Consider the following 16651-nt stretch of genomic DNA (forward strand, 5'->3'; position numbering starts at 1 on the left):
ACGCACTTACACACGCACGCACGCACGCACACACACACACACACACACACACACACAAACTGATACCCCCGGAACTGATAGGAGTCATTAATTTAGTCATATCACTGGTAGAATTTTTGTTGTTGTTGTTGTTGTTTCTGCTTCTTTTTTTCTTTTGGTTTTGTTTTGTTTTTTGTTGTGATCCTTTGAAATTGTATATTTTATTATCCATACTTGTCATTGTCATGTATGCCACCTAAAGGCAGTGGGGGGGGGGGGGGGGGGTAGAAAAATGTATATTCACATTAGTTCTCAAGTTCTTGTATTCAGTGCTTGAATAAAATAAGAGACTGGAGGTAGGAGTCATTAATGTAGACAGTAATGCTCTTACCCAGAGCCGCGAGATGAATATGTCAAGCTAGCATACACTGCATGAACAGTCAGTGTGATGCAGACAACCAGACAGATAGCAACGCTAGCGTTCCCGAGGGGCATCTTCATTAACTGCATCTACCATATGAAGGCAGATCTCACAGCAAATGAATTTCTGTTCTTACATGAGCAGAAATGCCGGGAAAGCATTGTTTTAGCGTTACAACATATGAGCCGGTTAGTAAAAGTCTGAGCCGGTGAGTATTTCCCATCTTCCATCAGTTGGGACCTACCCAATGATGACAGTACAAAGTGTGATGTCACAGGTAGCCTGATATAAGTATGCACATTGCATAGGAGTGTTTGTTAAGGCATAGAAAATAATTTGACTGTTACATCTAAGAAGGAAAGTGTCAATGTCCACTCATGCACACATAATTTTGTGGAGAAAAATAAACTTTATTGCCATTAGTGGATTCTCATATAAACGACACATTAGTGTCACTCACTTGAAATGCATTAAATCAGTAAATGCTCTGTCGTGCAATACACGTGAACAACACACGCATGTGGTTTCGTAGAAGAGCAGTTTGTTTGCTGTCAGTATTGAATGTTCACAGTTGGGTTTGTTGATCTTGACTGTTTACCGTGATTCCTGTCCCTCCGGAGCTAAACCCTACAGGCTTCGAGTCCGTCAGCGAGGCAGAGCCAGCAGATCTGGACAAATCCATAATTTAACTAAATCAGAATTCAACGAGTCAGTTTCAGTACATTTGCTGTTTCTAAAAATTACTTGTCATTTACTTCCCTACTCTCTGATCATAAAACTGGTTCTCGCGTTCTAATCCCACGTCCCTTGTAAAGGACGGCTACATCACATTCAAGCAGAGTCACACGAAGATCTAGAGAACCCTTTTTTGGTTCCTAGCTATGCTGAAAATAGGTTGCACTGTCGAGGAAGCATCACGTAACAAGTACTGTAACAATTCATTATCATTTTCCCTCAATTACCTACACACATGCACACACGCACGCGCTGGAACAGTGTGGTGTCCTAGTTTTTATATTATGATAGGACCAGCTCTCATTTCTCCCTCGAGATTGCTTTAAAGCGTGTTTTTCATTGCCTGTAGAGACAAGTTAAAGAGCTTTGAAGTCATATTCATGTTTTTGTGTGCCAGTTTAGAAAATGACATTATTCTCCTGCCCAGTATGGGAGACTGATCTAATTTAGGCGTTACCTTTGGCTTACTTTGCATGGCTTCAAAACCAATAGCTCGAGATTTCTTACAGTGAAGCTTCACGCGACACTTTTGAAAACAGTTTTAACGGATTTCAACGGTCTGGCCCTTATATTTTTAACTACTCACTCAAATGAGTGCTCATTTTTGTTCAGATGTTAAATTATGTTGATAAAGCAATGAGTAATGCTAACAATGAAGAGGTGTATTTAAAGTTTACTGAGAACAGACGACTCATCTACGTTTGTGGTAGGAAAAACAGACCTAAGGATTATTACCCTGAAAGTTCTTCTTGACTGTCTATAATATAACAATGTTTTTCCCCTTCAAGTTAAGAAATATGAATAGGCCTAATAATAATCTTTTCTTTATTGTGTCTTACAGCACATTTCCTTGTGTAAAGAGTTGGCACACTTCTTTTTCACGGGCAATTTTTAGCAAGCGAGCTCGCTGTTTTGCTAATAGTGCAACCATGTATTCGCAATAAGTAAATCAGGAGCATAAATCAGGTGCAGCCATGTATTCCGTTTTGAAACTGGAAACTGTGAAACGATACGGTTAAGGGGTAAGGTATAGTCTGGTGTCAAACACATGCTTCAACAAGTGTTGAAAAAATCGTACATGCGTTGAATGTAAAACTCAATCTTCTTTTGCAAGAGCAGACTCGATAATTTCTTAGTTGTCAGAATGTTATTTGTGCTCTGCCTTTTAAGTTAGCTAAGTGTTATAAATGCTTATGTAATGATCAAGGGAAAAAACGCTCATTAAAGGCTAATAATCCGCCAAATCAGATAAAGGGTACAGGCCACTGGCGTGCGGGTGAGGAGAAGCTCCATCCCTTTTTCGATGCGTAAAACACAAACATATCTGCGCGCACACTACTGTACTCGAGGGCTCGTGTTGTAGCGCCACTTCTACTATAATAGCTCTGGTATTAGTGTGGCTTTAATCTTAGCAGGGAGGGAGGGTGTGGGCGAGGAATAGGCAGCCCAGGACTCTGCTCCTGATTTACTTGAGATTAGTTTGGAGCTACGCCAGTGTTGTTCAGCCAGAACATAATGCTTTTTCACTGACCACGACCCACCCCTTACCCAGCCCTGTTCTTCCCACTCCATCCCTCCATCATTCCCAAAGTTCTGTCTGTGGTCTTTGATTCATCAAAGTGGTTGAGGAGAGCGGGAGACTTTTGCTCTGTCGTGTCCTTCTATCTGTTATTATTTCTCAGTTGTTTGCCTAATTTGATCAAAACAGTCAACTGAATTTAGAGAGGGGAGTTAATGCTCTGCCTGTTAAGTATTGCACATGTCACACCTTCTCTGTCGTAAATACATGCTTCTGTCTGTGTTGCTGCACCTCTCTGATTTACATTAGTCCTGACCTCTCCTGAAATCTCTCGTATTATTCCCATACCTTCCATTCGTCTTTGTAATGAACCCCTGTAACATGCTTCAGTTTGGATTCTGCTGTTGTGTATGTGTTGAGAGGAGTGTAGTTCCACTCCTCACTCTCCCTTAAGGAGATAAATGACAAATGCTGTCCAAGACTGTGACCTGTTTCTAAACTTTCTGAGTGCCAGTCAGGGAAACGTAATTATAGGGCAGATTATTCTGACTGCCTGGTGTGTGGCTGACTTTCATGTCTGCATGGTTCTCAGAGTTCCGAGTGAAAAGCTGAAAATAAAAAGACGTGATCTCTTTGTCTTCACGTCGCTGTCTAAAGAGAACAGTTTATGTTAGTTTGTTCTCTGACTCCAACCCCGACAAGTGAATTGACTTAGACTGTCATGCCTTTATTTTAGTGTCATAAATCCTAGTGTACATCATATCTGTACATGTGTAAAATGAGCAATACCAGAGGCACTGTGCCACATGTATGGTATCGTGGTATCATGTCATTCTTGCTCTTTGTCCCTGCGTGTACAAGTGCTTGATCTCTCTATAGACTCTTTTCCTTTGTTTGCTCTCAAAGTCGTTTCTGTGCCTCATTCATACCGGATTGTCATACTAAATGCCAATACAGCACACTGGGGGGAAAACGCAAGGGAGTTTGTTTACTGATGTGTTGTTGTTGCTGTTGTTGTTCATCTTCTTCTTCCACTTCTTCTTGTTTGCTTGCTTGCTTGTTTGTTTGTTTACATATGAAGAGATGTGGTTTTTATTTGGTCAGAATGAAAACTTGTTTGTGTACTCATATTTTTATGCACACATGAGTAATTTGTCTTGTAATGTGTCTAAATGCTAAATAAAAATAAATTTGATACTAAACTAATAACTAAAAAAAAATCAAAAAGCTGTTCATCTAGCTGAATTTAATAGCAATTGTTTGTCTCATTGAATCTACACTGAAAGTAGAATTTTACCTTCAAATTTGTTTCCTGAGACACATTGGTGGCATGAACAGATCGCATCTGAATTTCTCAGTTCCTGTATTTAAGGGAGAGAGAGGGGGGTAAAATAGGACAGACGTAGCAGGTGGCATATGTAAGCACTCTTCTGCCTGACTCTAACTGCAAAGTATGTTTGGCTGGCAAAGAATCAGTTCCAGAAGGCTGTGTGTGTGTAGCAATGTGTTTGTGCTTGTGTGTGTGTGTGTGCGTGTGAGAGAGAGAGATCATTTGTTTGTCCCAGCATCAGTGGGACCAGTGCATGTCTTGACCCACCAAAGCTATGCAGCAAGCTGGGAGATTGTTTGTGGCTTCGTGATGGTGCTGGGTCACTGCCTGGATAAATATAGCTCTGTTGATGCATGATTTTCTCTCTCTCTCTCTCTCTCTCTCTCTCTCTCTCTTTCTTTCTCTCACTCCTTGCATCCCTCTCCATCTCTCCGTCTTCTCTCAGTTTAATCAAAAGCAATCTGGAGGAGTTGGGGAGTGGAAAAAAGAGGTGGAGGGGGGGAAATATGGAATGTGCCAAAGCGTTTTTTTGTGCTCTGTTTCCATCAGCTTGGTGCTAAAGGGCTCATCAGGGACTCTGACACTGTGCTGAGAGCTGTGTGGCTGGGGGATAGGCTGATGGATAGGGGTCCTAATATCTGTGGAACAAAGCCTTCTCAGCAGTGATTCACAGTACGATTCACACAGGGTCTTCTTTTTTTGTATTTGTTTTTAACTGAAATCCTCCTTCATGCCTGGTTTTATTGATGTAAGCACAAACTCAGTCATACTGACTTGTCCTTCATTCTCACTGTCTCTCTGATACATACTGTAAAAGATTTTTGGGCACGTTTTCTAAATAACTTTGTTTGGGATGGAGGGTATGTTGTTAAATAGACTCTTCTCCTCCTTTGCATGACTGGATAAGTAAAGGCAGTGTTGTCATCAACTATTTTTCTTTTACTTATCTTGTTCAGTCTAATTTTTAAAATTGCGAACAGGAAACAGGAAACCATTTAGTGATGTTGAGATATGACCATTCAGTTAGAGACATTTTGTGAGCAGGTCTTGTGTTTGTATTGCTCAGAGCCCTGAGCCCTACAACATTATCAGGAGAGCATTCAACCAATCAGGATTCTCCCACATCTCACCTGAACTCTCTCATACTCACACACACTCTCACACACACCTGTCAGTTTCTCCTGCTGTCCATACATGGAGGCATTTAAAAAATAAAACTGGTGCACTGGGCCAGAGATAAGTATGCATGTTAGTGTGTGCATGTCAGGCTGTGTGTGTGTGTTTATGTGTGTGTGTGTGAGTATTCATGTGTGCAGGTGTGTATCTGTATGTGTGCTGTATGTATGCTGTATGTGTGCTGTATGTGTGCTGTATGTGTGCTGTATGTGTGCAGGTGTGTATCTGTATGTGTGCTGTATGTGTGCTGTATGTGTGCTGTATGTGTGCTGTATGTGTGCTGTATGTGTGCTGTATGCCTCTGCTGCTGCTGCTGCTGATTACTCCAGTTTTACGGTATGATTTAGTCCATGACACAGTTGATAAATCAGTGAAAAACGCTCTGTGTAAACACTCTCGCACTCAGACTCTGCCTTAGCCTACTTCAGAAATGTCAGTCCGTACCACTCCATGACTCTCATGCTAGGCTGTGTTATTTACAGAATCTATATTTGTCCGTCTATCTATGTTTATATGTATGTGTGTATGCGTGTGTGTGTTATTAATACTCACTAAAGCAACTTTGTTATGCTATTTTTATGGTTATTACTCTGTTCACAAACTGCTCAGAGTTAAATGAGTTTTTAGCTGTAGTTTGTGGTACTGCGGTACCTCTGCTTCTTTCCTCTGTCTTCCCTGATATTTGGGGTTGAGGTATATTCTCAACTTTGTGCTCTGCAGGTAATGTGGGTGTGCAATCAGTGCCGTAAGCAACAGGAAATCCTCACCAAATCTGGAGACTGGTTTCCAGGGCAGGGGCAGAGGCCGGCCAGTCTGGGCACGGCGGTGAGTGAACCTGCCATGTGCGGAGACACCACTGGAGAGAAGAAGGTGCGCTCCAGGTCTCAGATTCCCATTGGCACCACAACCTCCACTGCCCCGGATACCCACCCTCCTGCTCCAGCTGACCTCAGCAAAGGACCCCCACCTGAGCAGCCTGACGGCCTTTCCTCCCGCTCACGCAGTGAACCTCCACAAGACAGGTCTGCCTCCACCCTTTCTTTGTCTCACTCCACTACAGTCAGATGCGTATTGAACAGACTGAAGTACGCTGTTTGTGAATGATTTATCCGTTTACTTTAAGATAGATGTAATTAAGATAGATGTACATTGTAAATCAGATGGAACATAATGAGCATTTCTTTTTTTGCCTTGGAATTTTCTCATATTTCCTCCAGGAAAAAATCACCATCAGCGGCATCAGAGCAGAATGGCAAAGCTGGGGCGAGAGGTGAAAGGCGGCGTGGAGCCGCAAAACTCCAATCTCAGGCTTCAGAGGAGCGGGAGGCCGGTGAGGGTCGGCGGGAGAGTCGGCGGCTGGTTAAAGGACGCTCGCAGGAAAGAGATGACGCTGAGATGGAGGGGGGCAAGGGTGAGACCAGGAGGACGGAGGGGGAGCAGAGGCCCGTTCGACAAGAGTGCCGGGGCGAACCCAACGCTCCCCGTTACTCAGCCGCGCCTCAGTCCGGGGAGCAAGAGGGGCGTCCGCACCCAAAAGTGCCCCAGATCAGACAGGGTGAAGGAGGCGTGTCTGAAAAGGAGGGTGGGGATGTGGGACTGGGGGGCAGAGGGGGTCGGAGATGGGCAGAAAGGGAACGCCAGGCTTCTCTGGATAGCCATCAGCAGGCCTATACAGGGGACAGGACTGCGGGTGGAACAGGAAAGCAGGCCCCTCCCTCCAAACCAAATCTAACTCCGCAGCCTCCGGCGGCAGGGTTCTGCGTAGGCCCCGCCGCACCTGCAGCCCCACCTGACCTCAGGGAGCCCCCAGAGTGGGGCAGGAAGCCGCAGCCGAGCCACCTGGACCCCGGCTCGGCCGCTGTCTTACGCAAGGCCAAACGAGAGAAGGCGGAGAGTATGCTGCGAAACGACTCGCTCAGCTCCGACCAATCCGAATCTGTACGGCCACCCCCGCCACGCCCCTATAAAACCAAACGCGGCGGCAACAAAAGACAGATGTCAGTCAGCAGCTCTGAGGAGGAGGGTGCGTCAACGCCTGAGTACACCAGCGGCGAGGATGTGGAAACAGAGAGTGTCAGTGAGAGAGGTGGGTGAGCCTGGTCTCTGTTACCCTAGGCACTACACCAGACTGCATTCCAACAGATTTAACTGTCTGCCCCTCCTACACTTTCTTTAATTTATCTTTTTTTTTTTTTGAGAATCTGACATTGTCACAACTTATAGTTTTACAGAGATCCACACAAATGGTATATAGACTGAAACCAAGCACCTGACAGTATGATTGTGTAAGACATTTGTGACATGTGAAATTTAGATGATGCTCACGTGATGTAGCAGTCTTGAGTGGGTGGACAGGCGTTACGTAGCCTATATTTAGACCTGTACATACGGACACAGCGCATTCTTACCATAATATCTTACAATACTTCTCTCTTCTTACTAAAGATGATATTGAAACAATTATGTGAATGTACCACCGTCCTCACAGATGTAAACACTGATGGACAGTGAATGTTAGTGACGCGAAATATACCGCCGTGTGAAGCCCACGGTCCGATTTTGACTGTTATTTTTCAACTGGGCTGACGTGTGGCTGCTGGTTTTGTGCTAATCCATTGACAGTATGATGGTGTGCATGTGGTACCATGCTGTTTGGTTGGCAAGGGGACTGCACACAGACTTAAAAGGTCAGAGCATTAACACACGCAGGAGGTGAAATGTAAACAAAAAAAGAGAGAGAGGGAGAGAGAAGGAAAAACACACCCTTACTCCTGTCACCACTGCTAAGGCTCACATATCTGGTTTACACAGGAGGTAAGACACCTTGTTCTTTTCTGAATGGAAACATACATTCCCCAGTTCTTATGCCGGGAACCCTGAGGTTTGACTCATCATTGACATTACTGTGATCTGTCATATTTGACAGTATTTTATATTTGCTTTGTATTGTTCAGTTAATCAATACCGCATTTTAGCTTTTAACACCTGTGTTGATTGAAGCCGTACGCTGCAGCTTTTCATGTGTAGTGTAATATGTGTGAGTGATGGGGAGTGGCACTTTATTGAAAGGTTTGACGGTTTTGAGGCGCTTTATTTAACTGCTTGATTGAGGCAGCAAATAGCGAGTCCAAAACTGTAATTCATTAAATCTCGTGTTTCATTTCTGATTTCAGATTTTTGGTTTTGCGTTGATTTTGGCGGCATCTCCTATTAAATGTACCTTCCTGTTCTTGACATTCAGATGTCTGTTTTTGCTGTTTGTACTGCCGTTGGAGAGACATGGTGGATGTTAGGGTCAGGGTCAGGGTTAGGGTTAGGGTTAGGGTTAACCCTAACTTCCTTGTCCCTGACTAGCTTTCAGCAGTACTGGATATTTAATCTCTCAGACAGCACTTGCTGGTCTGACCTCAGATGCTTTTTGCCTTAAACCCACCCATTTCTCAGCGTTCACCCACTTTTATTTTCTTTTTTTTTTTCTTGGTAACAGCATATTGATGTCATTATGACGTTGAGGGATAATTCTGTAAGTCTGACTGTAATGACCTGTGTTGGCAGAGGGCATGTATGTTTGTGTCTGAGCCCTGAGAATGGACAGTGAAAATGAAGGGCAGGTTGTTTTCCCCGATGTATCTTTGACCGCAGAACTCCGCCACTCAGCTTCAATATTACCATGCTGGTGGTCCCACGCTGTAAATGTCCCCAGAAGTCCTGTAATTCATGGTTGTGGCCAGGCATAGTCTTGGTCTCACTTTGATGATGTCACTGCTAGAATGAAGAATTCTACTGGTTTTGTTTTGTGCATAGGGCCTATTCTTATTCTATTTGTGTGTGTGTGTGTGTGTGTGTGTGTGTGTGTGTGTGTGTGTGCGCGCACGTGTGTGTGTGTGGTTTAGGTTTTTGTGTTTAAATGTACCCACGAGGACATAAATAGCTGGGACATTTTGTGGTGAAAAAAAATAGATAATGCAGAGATATTGCTGATGTTGTTAAAAACCTGTGTGTGTGTGTGTGTGTGTGTGTGTGTGTGCGCGCGTGTGTGCGCGTGTGTGTGTGTGCGTGTGCGTGTGTGTGTGTGTGTGTGTGTGTGTTGTATTGTATGAGTGTGTGGTACTGTGTGGTAACATGAGTCCCCAGTTGTTTTTAAATCAGAAAAGTAAACAAACCTCAGTTAAACACATCCTAAATTTAGTGCTTTACATCATTTGTTTTTCTTCAGAAGCGTATCTGCTGTTTGTGTATAAAACCTCTATTCACCTGAAACGCTTTGTTTATTTAATGAGACAGTCGACAAAATTGGGTCGGTGAGCGAGCAGCCAGTCACTGTCAGTGGAAATGTGCCTCAGCTACGACACACAAGCACCACCACCCAGATTTCTCTTCACTTCACACATAGTGAGATTTCACCAGTGTTTGTCCCAGCCCTGTCCATCTCCGACACTCTCCAGCTGGCTGTAAATCAGAGGCCATGTGATCGCTCAGTCTGCAGATCTGAACGGTATGTGAGCACAGAGCAGTTTGTCAAGGCCCATTCTAAACAAACTTCGGGTCACGACCAGCTCCCGGTCCTTTTTTAGCTCTGTGTGAAATGCCTTTCAGCCTCACCATAGGACGGTGCTGATGACACCTCTGTGAACTCTCAGGCTATGGGCACGTATAGTTTTACTACTGAAAGAGACTAGACTCCATCGTCTTGCTTGGAAAGTTAAATGCTCTAGAATACCTATGCTGATTATTTCTCATGGCTTTGTTTTGACACTATTTGTAGTGTTAGGGAATCCTTCAACCAAAATGTTGCCACACTCTTTTCTCCATGTGCTTGTGTAGGATTGTGAAACATTATGTCATTAGAGGCAGGTCTTGATTGTCCCAAAATACAAGAGGTATTTTCAACATTCCAGCATCTGAAAGAGACGGCCGCAGTGATATAAATACAGGTTGGGTATCCCTTATCCGAAATGCCTGGGGCCAGAAGTGTTTCAGATTTTTAATTTTTTTGGATTTTCGAATACAGTCGTGCGTCGCTTAACGACGGGGATGCATTCTGAGAAATGCGTCATCAGGCGATTTCATTGTTGTGCGAACATCATGGAGTGTACTTACACAAACCCAGATGGTATAGCCTACAACAACCCGAGGCTATATGGAATAGCCTGTTGCTCCTAGGCTCCAAACCTGTACAGAGATGCGGTTAACGTGAGATGTATGAGGCTGCCGCCGCCGCCGTAACACGGCATGCTGAACTTTTTTCCTATAGGTAGAAAAAACACACTCTAAAATAACGATAAAAAGTACAGTATAGTAAATACGTAAACCAGTAACATAGTTGTTAATTGCCATTATCAAGTATTATGTATTGTACATAATTGTATGTGCTATACTTTTATATGACTGGCAGTGCAGTGGGTTTGTTTACAACAGCATCACCACAAACACTGTTAGTAATGCACTTAGGTCTGGCGTTGATGATGGTTGGAATTGGAAGGTGTAGAATTTCCACTTGTGGCATCATGTCAGCACTCGAAAAGTTTCGGATTCGGGAGCATTTCGGATTTTCGATCTTCAGATTAGGGATGCTCAACCTGTATATGTATGTGTATATATATATATATATATATATATGTGTGTGTGTGTGTGTGTGTGTGTGTGTGTGTGTGTGTGTGTGTGAAATCTAACACTGAAAGTGGTGAGAGGCAAGAGTTAAAGGCATGTAAGGATATTCTTGTTTATTCAAAGCTGTTTGATTTAAAATGATGTATCTATAAAAACTTTAGAAGGTTAAAATTACTGTAAATGTCAGAGGTCCTTTAACTGAGTAATTTTATGACTTGTCAGGTTATTGAAACATGAGTTCAGAGTTCAGTGGTTGTGCGTCATTCCTACCTCCCATAATCTACCTTGTCTCCCCATATGACATCTCTCCCATGATCCACTAGGAGATGACAGCCCTGTCAAACTCATGTACTCACACATAGCCAGAAATGGCTGAGTCTGGAACACATATCCTGCCTCTATAAAACATGGCAGAGGTCAATACAGAGCCAACCTTATAGAAATACTGCACTGGACCTCTTCGTGTGTGTCTGTGTCTGTGTGTGCAGGGGTGTATAGAGTAAAAGCAAAAGTACTCTTGCTAAAAAAAAGCACTCTAAGTAGAATTAAACCGACAGCCGTTTTTGTAAATTGTAGATGAGGGACTAATTTACTCTTAAGTATTTTTCAGTATTTTTAACTCTACTTAGGGTACTTCTTTTTAGCAAGAGTACTTCTACTTCTACTTTATACACCCCTGTGTGTGTGTGTGTGTGTGTGTGTGTGTGTGTGTGTGGTATTTGCTCGTTGGTGTGTTGAGTTTGTAGGATAGATGACGTCCGTGTGTGTGTGTGTGTGTGTGTGCGCGGTGTACAGTGCGCCATGTATGCAGTGGGTGTATGTGTGATGTGTGACGTATGTGTTTGCAGGTTTGTTTGTGTTTCTGTGCTGTGTGTATGTTATTTGTAATGTGTGTGTGTGTGTGAAAATGTATGTATGAGTGTGTGTAAATGTGTGTGAGGGTGTGTTTTGTGTGATTTGATGTGTGAAAATCGTGTGTGTGGGGTTGTGCATGTGTACCATCTTGTGACATTTCTGTTTCCTCTCTGTCTGGAGACTAAATGTCGCTCTCCTTTGCTGCACAAACACTGATTTTGCCGCTGAAACTGTGTGTAGGTCTCTGCTCCCCATCCTAAGGGCTTCTGGGTGAACAGGGAAGTCTTTGGATGATAGCTTGGCAGTCTGTGCCCTTCCAAAGCCAGTATGTTCAATAAACTGAGTGTTGGGAGTGTAAACAGAGCAGGTTTAAAGCTTGTCTGGTGTGTTAGGAAGCAGCTGCTGAGTCCTGTGCTGTGTTTATGCTGCCCTCTGCTCTGCTCTGCTCTGTTTTAGGTGACTGGGAGTGCTATCCACTCGATCCAACTGTGTGGCATGTAAGTGTTTCTTTATAGTGAGATTATTCACTGGTTAAAACTGAGATTAAATGCTTACATGGAATGTGTTACATTGGGTGTGTTTGTGTTTGTGTGTGTGTATGTGTGTATGTGTGTTGTGTGTGTGAGTGTGAGTGTGTGTGCGTGTGTGTGTGTGTGTGGGCGTGTGTGTGTATGTGTGTTGTGAGTGTGTGTGTGTGTGTGTGTGTGTGGGTGTGTGAAGGTGAGCCGAGGGTCAGTTGTAATGAGATGGTTCTCTCTCTGATGGGATTAAATCTTTGCCTTGTTCTCCAGCATCCAGTTACATGGCAGCCTTCCAAGGAAGGTGATCATTTAATCGGCCGGATCACTCTAAGCAAGCGCACGGCCATGCCCAAAGAGGCTGGAGCACTCCTGGGACTAAAGGTGAGGCTGGAGACTTCTGCTCCTACACCAATTACACCCTCTTACACATATCCAGTCAGCAAAAACATTACAGGCAGGATGCATCAGTGCATGTGTGTACGTGAATGTGGAGGGTGCAGGAGTGTGGCCGTGTCTGAAACAGACCATCGGTGTGCCTCACTTCAAAACCTGTGGATTTATTTGCTGTGTACAGGTTGTGGGAGGCAAGATTACAGAGACGGGGCGATTAGGAGCTTTCATCACCAAAGTGAAGAAGGGGAGTCTGGCGGATGTGGTGGGTCACCTACGGGCAGGTGAGCATCCTTCTCTCAGACTGATCTTCAGTTCCACTGTATACTCATTACAACCACCCATCCCCTCTCTCACAGGGCATGTCATTGACAGTAGTGTTAAACTTTATAACCCTGGTATTCAGGTTTATGACCCCAGTATTCAAGCACAGTTCACCTTCAGTCAAAACTATGACAGAAATGTAAACATGAGTTTTGTTATTTTTAAAAGGCGATGAGGTGTTACAGTGGAACGGTAAATCTTTGCCTGGAGCAACCAAGAAAGAAGTTTACAACATCATTTTGGATTCCCAGTCAGAACCACAAGTTGAATTAGTTGTTTCAAGGCCAATTGGGTAAGTGTGATTGAATAACTATCTAACACAGCATAACTTTTCTGTCTGTCAAATCTCAGTAATGGCTACCTCATTTCATAGATATAGACCACCTCAATTTCAGTGACAAAGGGAACTTCATCATCATCAGTGTAAAAATTTTGCCCTTAAATCAACCAAGAGTAAAAATAAATGTGTAAGAGGAGTTGCTGTGTGTTCTAGAGGCTGCTGTCTTGTGGCAGAGATCATGTTTAGCTTATATTAATATTTTTTTATCTGTCTATCTATCTATCTATCTATCTATCTATCTATCTATCTATCTATCTATCTATCTATCTATCTATCTATCTATCTATCTATCTATCTACTGTAAGTTGTGTTTGTCTTGGCTTTATTCCTCTCCTTCGATAAAATGATATATTCAATTATGTTCTTTCCAAACACTTGCAAAGGGTGTTTAAATTTTACCAGTAAGTAAATTTAATGTAAGAGTCCCTTTTCCTTTGTCAGCTTCCCTAAGACTAGATGTTTAGTTGAAGTGATGTTGCTCAGAGATGTGGAGCAGAAGTGCCACACTGTGTATGACACAGATTTCCCCTCCACCCTCTGTGACATGTAAAACAGGCTCACTTCTCTGCTCCTGTAATGTCTGCCTCAGAAACCTTCTGTATCTCAGCGTTTTGTGGTCTGTGTGTATGTGTGTGTGTGTGTGTTGATGTTAGTGTGCCTGTTCCCATCTGTCCACGTTTATGAAACTGTTCAATATTTTGTATGATTGTTGTTTTCAGTGATATACCGAGAATGCCAGAAACATCACACCCTCCACTGGAATCCAGTAAGTTTTTAAATTTAGTTTATCTCGTAATTTATTTTATTTTTCAACATTTAGTAATCTTTCTATCACCATCTCGGTGTGTGCTTCAGGATATCCTGTGGTGAGTGTTATATGTGTGTATGTTATACTTGCTGGAATCTGTTTAATGGAAAATAAAAAAAAGGTAGAGACTGACCTGTCTTTATTTCCCAGAATGCACCGCTCAGAGCTTTTTACCTGTCTGTGGCACTGAGGCTTTTAACTGCTTATGACCAGCGCTCTTGTCGTCTTTGTCTCCTGCAGCAGGTTCCAGCTCCTTTGAGTCCCAGAAGATGGAACGGCCATCGATATCCGTCCTGTCCCCCTCCAGCCCCGGGGGTCTTCGAGATGCCCCCCAGTTACTGCCAGGGCAGCTCTCTGTGGGTACACTATAAAACCTGAGTGTGTGTGTGTGTGTGTGTGTGTGTGTGCGCGTGCTTGTGTGTGTGTGTGTTTGTGTTTGCATGCGTGTGTTTGTGTGTGTGTGCGTTAGTGTGAACATGTCGTGTGCATTGGTTTTGACAGTGTGACGAGCTCAGGTTAATCTGTATTTCAGGTGAAAATGTGGTATGACAAAGTGGGTCATCAGCTGATCGTCAACGTGCTCCAGGCCACAGACCTGCCCCCCAGACTGGACGGCCGACCCAGAAACCCTTATGTCAAAATGTATTTCCTGCCTGATAGGAGGTAAACACAATGTTGCACCCTTATACAATGTTACTCTTATACCCTTACCCTGTACCCAGTTACCCTTATGCTGAGGCTTATTCTGTGATAAACACACACACACACTCACTACCTGTTGTAGTAGTTCCTGGGACTTAATTTCATGGTGACATCAGCAGAACGTTGTCTGTGCCTATTTCTTCTACTAACGCTAAAACCTGTTGGGACATTGTACGGTTGTGTGTAATACCGGTTGGGACATTGTACGGTTGTGTGTAATACCGGTTGGGACATTGTACGGTTGCATGTGTGTGTTCATTAGTGATAAGAGTAAGAGAAGGACCAAAACAGTGAAGAAAAGTCTGGAGCCCAAATGGAATCAGACGTTCGTGTACTCTCACGTTCATCGGCGTGACTTCAGAGAACGCATGCTAGAGATTACAGTATGGGACCAGCCCAGAGTTCTGGAGGAGGAGAGTGACTTCCTGGGAGAGGTACACATCTTTACACATCTTTTGTGTGATTGCATATATGATGAATTTAAATGCACATATAAATTGCACCACAAAGTAATTACCTGCTGCTCCACTCCCGTAACCCCTCTCTGAGATCAGAATGATAAGTATATAAGGATGTATACTTTCAGTAAGAACAAGACTTTGTGCTTGTGGTTCAACCGTTCAGATAATGTTTTCACCCAGTGTACATTTCGTGGAATTGAACCATACAAGGTAGGTGCCACATATGAACCTTTTTCTCTCATAAAAAGAAAAAAAATCTAACAAAAAACATGCCGAACATTGTTGGCTGTGACTGGCTGTAGCTCTGTACCTTTAGCTCACTTGGTAATGTTGACCGACTCCCTAGCCTGAGGTTCATGGTTAACCTGGGGCGAGTTTGATATGTGTGCTCTTCTGCGGTGGGTCAGTCCTTTAGAGATGTTCTCTCCTGTAGATCCTCATCGAGCTGGAGACTGCCCTTCTGGATGACAAACCTCACTGGTACAGACTGCAGACTCACGACCTCTCGTCCATTCCTCTGCCTCACCCCTCGCCCTACCTGCCCCGCAGACACACCCACCCTGACACGCCCACCAAGAAACTCCAACGTGAGTACAGACCAGGCTACGTCACACTGGGAATTTCAACGCTTGAGTTGGGTGATTCCAGTGACGCTGTAGCCAGACTGTCAGCAAACAAACAAACAAACAAACAAACAGTTAACAATTAAATGTGTTTTATGATATCTGCATGCATTCATCTCCCAGCAAGACCTTACTGAAGAGATGGTCTTCATCTTACTGCTGTTTTAGTCTCATCAGTCTGTTAGAGCAAAAAAAAACAACAACAAAAAAAACAAGCCTGAAGCTCTCTAAATGAAAAAGAAAAAACTTTAAAAAACTTCCCGTAATTCCTTACTTTAACCTGTATAATGGGAGAACTTCCCTCCAGCAGATCAGTGAAAAGGGGGTCTATTAACAGAACAACTGTCTCGATAGACTTCCAACAGAGTCTGTGTTTTTTTTTCCTCTCAATTCTTAAATGTTGTGTTTGGTCCCTTAAAGCATTTGTGAATTTATTGGGATGTTCTTGTAGATCTCTTGATTCTTAGTGTGGGTGTGTGTAGGACCATGAATACATTTTCCAGATTTGTGTACGTATGTGTGTGCGTGCGCGTGTGCGTGTGTGTGTGTGTGTGTGTTTGTGTGTGTGTGTGTGTATGACTACACATCCATGCATACAAACTGTAGTGTGCGTGTGTGTGTGTGTGTGTGTGTTTAAGAAAGAATGAAAGTGAATAAAAAGGGAGAGTTTGAGAGAGTGTGTGTGCATGTGTGTGTGTTGTGTGTATGTTTGTTATCTATATCTCTGCATTTACCATGTGTTTATTGCCTCTTGCTTGATTTTCTCAATGCATTCGTGTGTACACCTGTTTGCTTGTCTTTTTTGTCTGTCTTTGTGTGTGTATGTGCGTGTGTGTGTATGGGTGTGTGTGTGTGTA

General features: G+C 43.4%; 1 protein-coding gene across 9 annotated transcripts in view; it reads left to right on the top strand.

Moving 5' to 3' along the window:
- rims1a (regulating synaptic membrane exocytosis 1a) overlaps positions 1–16651 on the top strand; it is a 66198-nt gene that overhangs the window by 31515 nt on the left and 18032 nt on the right. For 7 of the 9 annotated variants that reach the window (XM_030771503.1, XM_030771504.1, XM_030771502.1 and 4 more), the window contains exons 1-8: positions 12477–12527; positions 12721–12820; positions 13029–13152; positions 13920–13966; positions 14252–14364; positions 14541–14671; positions 14973–15144; positions 15605–15758. In XM_030771503.1, the coding sequence (XP_030627363.1) occupies positions 12492–12527; positions 12721–12820; positions 13029–13152; positions 13920–13966; positions 14252–14364; positions 14541–14671; positions 14973–15144; positions 15605–15758 (877 nt within the window). In that variant the 5' untranslated portion in view covers positions 12477–12491. Of the gene's footprint in view, positions 1–5880; positions 6183–6377; positions 7247–12081; positions 12123–12416; positions 12528–12720; positions 12821–13028; positions 13153–13583; positions 13602–13919; positions 13967–14248; positions 14365–14540; positions 14672–14972; positions 15145–15604; positions 15759–16651 lie in introns of those variants that run through there. The other 2 variants (XM_030771500.1, XM_030771501.1) reach the window with 2 other exon arrangements.

This window comes from Chanos chanos, chromosome 4 (genome assembly GCF_902362185.1).
Source record: "Chanos chanos chromosome 4, fChaCha1.1, whole genome shotgun sequence".
NCBI classification, from domain to species: domain Eukaryota; kingdom Metazoa; phylum Chordata; class Actinopteri; order Gonorynchiformes; family Chanidae; genus Chanos; species Chanos chanos.